Source organism: Periplaneta americana, chromosome 11 (genome assembly GCF_040183065.1).
Source record: "Periplaneta americana isolate PAMFEO1 chromosome 11, P.americana_PAMFEO1_priV1, whole genome shotgun sequence".
Lineage (NCBI taxonomy): Eukaryota > Metazoa > Arthropoda > Insecta > Blattodea > Blattidae > Periplaneta > Periplaneta americana.
The window spans coordinates 144440307-144447996 of record NC_091127.1 but is presented as its reverse complement, the minus strand read 5'-3'; the positions used below and the strand labels follow the sequence as shown (position 1 = coordinate 144447996).

Below are 7690 nucleotides of genomic sequence, written 5' to 3'. Positions count from 1 at the left end.
CTACATGCAGCAGCTATACGAAAATGCTGTTGTTCGAAAGCTTAGCAAACCTGTCATTTTTTTAACTTTTGCCTACAGTCCACAATGACCTGAAATAGCTACTGCTATCGTCCTGACATTGATACTTGCGTTTTCGCCGTTGAAACTCAAAAACTGAAGTTGGATAGGTTCAAGAAAAAGTATTTGGCCTAAAAAAATCTATTCAAAGGGAGTATGTTTCATTATTATGGAAGCAAATAACTATTAAAAAGACAAGTATTCTTCATTGAAAATAAATCTGAAAAATTTTTATTTGAACGTCTAACGAACTTAGTTTGCAGCAGCATTTGCTGCACAAGCCACTAGTATTATGTAAAGTGTAATGTAATAGCAATATTTATTTATAGAAATACATATTCTTTACTAGTACGAAAAAACAACAATGACACCGATTAATGTTTTCTTCATATTTTTTCCTAAAAATGTGACTATTGCCGTTTGGGCGATATTTATTCCGAAAAACGAGTTTTCTGGGAGACGGAAGTGAATGGAATAAATCCAGGTCTACTAGGACTACATAAGAAAAGACTACCGTACGCAAGAGAAAAAGAAATACATGGAACAAAATTAACTTTATTTGTTCTCTGCACATACTTCATATAACAGCATATAGTTTAATAATCTTCTTTGAAAGTCAGGACAATAAGGCTCGTTTTGTCCTCATTGAGGATTGTGAACCAACATGAGGTATCCATAAGTAGGATGACTCTTTGGTAATGTAGCTTACGACAACACAGGACAAACACAAGACAAGGAACATACTAGTACAACCAGCTTCTCCACTTCCTTATGGAGAATCGAATCTCAAAACGCTTATTTGTAGCTAGCAATACTACCACTGAAGTCACGGTGCAAGACAATATAATAAAACCAGGTATAAATTAAGTAATCGTAAATAGGATTAACTAATCTTAAAATAAGTTTGGAAAAACTAGTTCATCTCATGTAAATTCATTATGAAGAGCCATTTGAAACATAAGTTCCAATATGATAGCTGATGATGCCAACACAATATCATACAGCTTCTTACAATTAACTAAACTGAGCGAGTGTTAGTGTTTTGTAAAGTCAAATGCCAATAAATAATTTTATGAATGTTGGTAATTAAAAAACTTAAATTTGAAAATTTCACCTACGGAGAACTTCATGGTTACTTTCAGGTCTACATTTAAGGAGTAAAGAACTTAAATAGGAAAATTATGGCAATAAAATATTCTTAATTGGTATTAGGTGCGTAGCAGGTTATCTCATAATTGTTGCTGACAAAGAGCGTTTTACTATTAGGTCTACTGCCAAATGTGAAGATTTTATTTCAATATTTCTCAATTACTTATGGCTACTCTCTTTGAAAAATATAGGCCTACAATATGTTTCTAATCTCTGATTAAGGTTCTGGCTGATGTACATCTATTATCAAGCAGTACATCTCACAATCTCACTTGACGGTATGTGTCAGAGGAAGAAAAGTTGCTTATATGCATCTGAAGTCTGATTAGCGTAATATGTTACTAGTCATCGATGTATGCAATGTAAGGAGAACAGCCCACCCTATTCCATTATCTCCTGGCATAGTTACCTCATAAGTGGTGTCTTGTTGGTATCGCTTGCGAGGTTCAGACCTGTCTTCGGACAGTTGACGAAACAGCAAATATGTTTCTCTATTTACAATTATTTTGTGAAGACTTGCGAAGTTCAAACATTATTACATGTTAAGGCTGATTCACAATAAACCGGGAACGGAAACGACAACGAGAACGGAAATATTGTTAAAATAAATGTATTTAAATGTGAGCATTCACAATAGTTAATAGTGAATGCTCATATTTGAATACATTTATTTTAACAATATTTCCGTTCTCGTTGTCGTTTCCGTTCCCGATTTATTGTGAACCAGCCTTTAGATAGAAATTTAATAATAGTGATTAAGGTGGGAATATAGACAAAACACCCTGGAAAAAAGGATTGGAAAGTTGAGGTTAAATTGCATATGGCAAGAAAAGGACAAAGTTTCAGTTAATCATTGCTTTAATATTCACAAAAAATGTTAATTAGAAATACAACACCTGGAATGAACAAATCGACAAATAAGTACAAGGATCGTTTTTCCATCAGTAAGCGTAGTTGGCGAACGGTGCCGAAAACGACGTGTGGACGTTTCCGGGCTGGACGGATGAGTACGCCACAGGCTGAGCTGCTGGTACGGCGTACCGGACGGCCGGTGCGGACTGGAACGCCACCTCAGGAACGGAATGGTACGCTACGGCGGGTATGGAGTTGTACGCCACGGCAGGTGCGGGTTTATACCCCACGCGTGCCACGGCTGGAGCAGACTGGAAGGCGACGGCTGGCGAGGACTGGTACGCCACAGCGGGGGCAGCTACCCTGGCAGCAACAACGGGTGCGGGCGAGTAGGATTTGACGGCCACAGGCGGAGGCGGGGCGGCGCCGACCTCGCGGTGCACGACGGCGTTGAATCCGCTCACTGCGTCGGCCGAGTACTCGACGGTGCGGCGGGTGCCGTCGGATTCCACGACGCTGTAGCTGCCCTGCACGCTGTCGCCGTTGCGCGTCTCCTCGTGGCTCTTGGCGTCGCCTGTCTCGGGGTCGTTGACGCTGTAAGCGTAGCTGTAAGCGGGGTTGGGGTCGTAGTTAGGGTCGACGGCGCCTTGGGATTTAGCGGCAAACACTGCAGGACTGGCGACGGGGCGGTAGGCTTCTACGACAGGTGACGCATAGGCTTGGGGTTTGGCGGCATACACTGCAGGAGTGGCGACGGGATGGTAGGCTTCTACGACAGGTGACGCATAGGCGTAGCGGGCTGGGGATGATGAGGCGTAAGTAACAGCGGGGCTCGAGGTGTAGGTCACGGCAGGTGAATAGATGCCTTGCCTCACGGGAATCGTATTGAAGGAAACTGGCGGCGCGGCGCTCACCGCGACGCTGAACAGAACGACGAGGAGAAGCTGCAACAGGAATGTGAGATATTTAATCCAGTGTTAGTCTATGTCAGTGGTTCCCAGACTTTTTGAAAGGCGCGACCCACTTTTGTGTGAGACTTCAATTTGCAACCCACCTCCACTTGCGAACTGATTCTTGACTCAATTCCAGAAATAGACATCCCTGTAAAATCGTGAACAACTATAACTTTACTCAAAACCAGTGGATACCACCCGAAGTACGACTATAAATAACAGCTTCTGGAGAATTTTCCGAAAAGGAAAACTCAAAACTATTATGTCAGTCACAGATGGAAACTTAATCAGTTGTGATCAACTGACTGAAATTAAAAAAAAAAAAAAAATACCGATATGAAGGAAAATCCCATTCAAATATGTACCTATTGATGAAATGTTGAAAAAACACCTAGACCTAGACCTTTTTTCGCTGAGCTTTGGCCAGTTTTACATCAAAAGAATATCTCGAGTTTGCTGAAGAAGCTCTTAAAGTTTTGATAACATTTGCAATCTCGTATTTATGCACATTTTCTCTTCCATGATTTTCATCTAAACAAGAACGCGAAATTTCTAATTTGAAAACTATATCACTGTGTGTATCGAATATTTAGTCCAAATTTGAGAGTCTACAAAATTTGTTTCCAACACAAACGAGAAATTCAATTGAATGATTAGAAAATCTACCCCCAGCAGAGCATAGCTATTCAGAATTACCTACAATTACTAGTTAATAAATTACTATTCTAATATGGCAGATAAGTGCTATGGATTTAAGCTCCATATATGAAGTATTCCTGAAAACTTTTATTAAAAAATAATGACAACATGAGCTAATATAAATTGTTCCGAAAAAAAAGAACAGATTACTTACTTTTTACTTTCTAACTCCTAAAAGATTTGTTGATTTATATGTTCAACATTGTTTACGTTCCTAAATGCAAAATAAATGTATGCTCGTAAGGCGTTTCTGTGTCATTTTGCAAATCATTTCGCGGTCCCCCTCAACTCTTTACACGACCTCCACTTTGGGAACCACTGACCTATGCCATGCACTGAGAATTTGCAGCTCCTGAAACGTGATGATTGTACACCAGCACTATAAATTCACAACTAATGCGATTACAACGCAATGTCAATGTTTTAGTCCGTTATTTACGGAAGGTGTATGAAATGCATAATTACTTTATGTATTGTCGATAGAAGTGGTGGAAAAACCTTGGAAAACCCCAACAATTAATCTACCGAGTGCAATCTCGGATCACGATTACAAATCGATACTGCCTGAGCTACGCCGGTGACTCTATATCAACGTTTTATTTTACTTGGTTATTTAACGACGCTGTATCAACTACTGGGTTATTTAGTGTTGATGGGAATGGTGATAACGAGATGACGCCGAGGATTTGCCATAAATTATCTGACATTCGCCCTGAGGTTGAGGAAAACCCCGGAAAAAACCCACCAAAGTAATCAGCCCAAGCGGGAATTGAACCCACGCCCAAGCGCAACCCCGGATCAGCAGGCAAACGCGCTACTGCCTGAACTACGCCGGTGTCCAATATCAATGTTAAACACACTATAATTAAGAAGGTTGTATAGGTTTCATGAATAGAATACAGAAAGAATCAACTCAATATTTCCATGAGCAAACTAGACTTTAACGCATATACAGTATGTAAATAAACTTCCTTGCAATTCGCCAGGAACTAACTGTTCTGAAAGAAAAAGAAAGCTTAACTGTGAACGTAAACAATGGTTTCTGCTTGTTTCTTTAAAAATAATGTAGGCCTGTAACGCACTTTCGCTCTAGAATTATTACTTCGCATTACCATTAACGATATCAGGACAAATAAAAATTCAAAAGAAAGATGAAATCGCATATTGGTTAGCCTCTATGTGAAAATAATTAGTTACAAAATAGTTTTTGTTCTGCCCCTTGTAGAGAAAAATCCAGACATTTGAGATGATTACTTACTTACTTACTTACTTACAAATGGAATTCAAGGAACCCGGGGGTTCATTGCCGCCCTAATACAAGTCCGCCATCGGTCCCTATCCTAAGCAAGATTAATCTCGTCTCTACCATCATATCCCACCTCCCTCAAATCTATTTTAATATTATCTTACCATTTATGTCTCAGCCTCCTCAATGGTTTCTTTCCCTCACTCTTCCAACTAACACTCTATAGGTATTTCTGGATTCACCCATAAGTGCCCGTCTCAAATATCTGGATTTAATGTTCCTAATTATATTATGTGAAGAATACAATGCGTGCAGTTTTGCGTTGTGTAACTTTCACCATTCGCCTGTAACTTCATCCCTCTCAGCCACAAATATTTTCCTAAGCACCTTATTCTCGAACATCCTCAATCTGTTTCTCTCTCAAAGTGAAAGTCTAAGTTTCACAACCATACAGAACAACCTGTAATATAACTGTTTTATAAATTCTAACTTCCAGTTTTTTTAGAGCAGACTGCATGACAAAAGCTTCTCAACCGAATAATAGCAGCCATTTTCCACTTTATTCTGCGTTTAATTTCCTCTCGAGTGTCATTTGATTTGTTACTGTTGCTCCAAGGTACTTGAATTTTTCCACCTTTTCAAAGAAAAAAATTTCCAAGTTTTACTATGCTCTTTTTTTCGGGGTTTACTTCCAAACCTATCTTCTTACTTGCTTCAAGTAAAATTCCCATGTTTTCCCTAATAGTTTGTGGATTTTCTCCTAACATATTCACGTCATCCGCATAAAGAAGCAGCTGATGTAACCCATTCTATTCCAAACTTTCTCTGTTTTTCTGGACTTTCCTATGAACAAGAACTCAACTACGATGGGTAACATTAAATCTTTGACTTACCTTGGAAGTCATGGCTGGGTCTGTTCTCAGAGGAAGCTGTAGTCCGCACTGACGAATCTGGATGATTCTGTTATCTTTATATACACAAAACTCGGGATGCCCTTTGCAGCAGTTATTAAAATAACTCATCCCAAAGAATGGCTAAAACGTTCTCAAATTAAAGGATGTGCCCGAAGTAGGCGGAGTCATGTCGCAAGATGCAACTGGGTCGCTAGCCAACGAAGAGGAAGGGACGACGATTTACGGCACCTGCGAACGAACGAGACGCGATTTACAGCACCGCAGCGGGGAAGAGGATGATAATACGGGCGATTTACAGCCTGTCGCGATCGCGACCTTAGAGGAGCGACAAGGACTAGCGACGGCTCCGGGTTATGGTTGGTCTGATTGAAATTTTAGAATCAAGACGACCCGGACACGGTCTCATGCAAATGGCGGCACGCGCTTCATTAATGATCTGCCAGGCAACGCCGCCACATACGTGGGTTCGATCATTGCCACTTTTTGTGAAATCTGTGACCGAAGCGTCAATGCTGCAGTCTTCAGCGTAATTTTTATTACACTTACGCTTCATTATCATTATGATGATTGTGTTGAATGGCTTCTGTTGTTTAAAATTAGTGATCGACAGTCATCGAATTTACCGTTTTTCTATACCGATCAAAATTTAAGTATATTTATTACTTTTCTCAAATGCTTTAGTGAAGTGACGAAAAAATATATACATATATAGAATATCTGTTTCAAAATAAGATCAAATATAACGCTCATGGGATCTTATACCTATTTAATAAACCCTAATAAACGTTTAATTACATTAAATACAAATGAACTGTCATGTTCATGTTTTTTTTTGGACGACCATGTATTTTTTTCCCTATTCGCCATTGTTTCTTTTGCACGATCGTGTTTTTTTTTGTTGTATTTACAGCTACTGTTGTTAGGCCTTGGAAGCTAGAATTTCCACACAGAAACTTGTTGCTAGAGTAACTATTCTTCATAAAATGAAACTATACTGAAATAGACCATTACAGTGCACTTATTGTAACTTAGTTACCATTACAGTGCAGTTTTGTGAAGGCTTTGGAATAATATTGCTCTAAATTTTCAATGCAAAATATATTGTATTTGTAATTTTAAAACTATGATCGTGCAAAAACTGTGGTACATTATACTTTGTGAAGTGCATTACAAAATCTCGGAAACTGAAAAACTCGCTCTGCTCGTGTTTCACACTTTTCCTCGATTTTATAAAAAAAACACTTGCCAACCTTGTACTGTAATAGCCTATACTATTTTGCACTATCGTTTAAGTTTTAAGTTATGTTTTATTTAACGACGCTCGCAACTGCAGAGGTTATATCAGCGTCGCCGGATGTGCCGGAATTTTGTCCCGCAGGAGTTCTTTTACATGCCAGTAAATCTACTGACATGAGCCTGTCGTATTTAAGCAGTAAATCTACTGACATGAGCCTGTCGCATTTAAGCACAATCAAATGCCATCGACCTGGCCCGGGATCGAACCCGCAACCTTGGGCATAGAAGGCCAGCGCTATACCAACTCGCCAACCAGGTCGACTGCACTATCGTGTTTTTGTTGTATTTACAGCTATTGTTGTTAGGCCTTGGAAATTAGAATTTCCGCACAGAAACTTGTTGCTAGGGAAACCATTTTTCATAACATGAAACTATGCTGAAATAGACCCATTACCCTGCAATTATTGTTACTTAGTTACCATTACAGTGCAGTTTTGCGAAGGCTTTGGAATAATATTGCTCTAAATTTTCAAAGCAAAATATATTCTATTTGCAATTTTAAAAACTGAAAAAAAAAAAAATTG

The 7690-nt window shown here is 39.2% G+C and overlaps 1 protein-coding gene across 1 annotated transcript; it reads right to left on the bottom strand.

Annotated features, from left to right (window-relative positions):
- Positions 1–2046: 2046 nt before the first annotated feature.
- On the bottom strand, positions 2047–5989 carry LOC138709410 (cuticle protein 8-like). The gene is made up of 2 exons (XM_069840149.1): positions 5850–5989; positions 2047–3002 (listed from the first exon to the last, which is right to left on the bottom strand). Exons 1-2 carry the CDS (start codon positions 5976–5978, stop codon positions 2148–2150), a joined length of 984 nt encoding a protein of 327 aa, XP_069696250.1. The 5' UTR covers positions 5979–5989; the 3' UTR covers positions 2047–2147.
- Positions 5990–7690: the final 1701 nt, after the last annotated feature.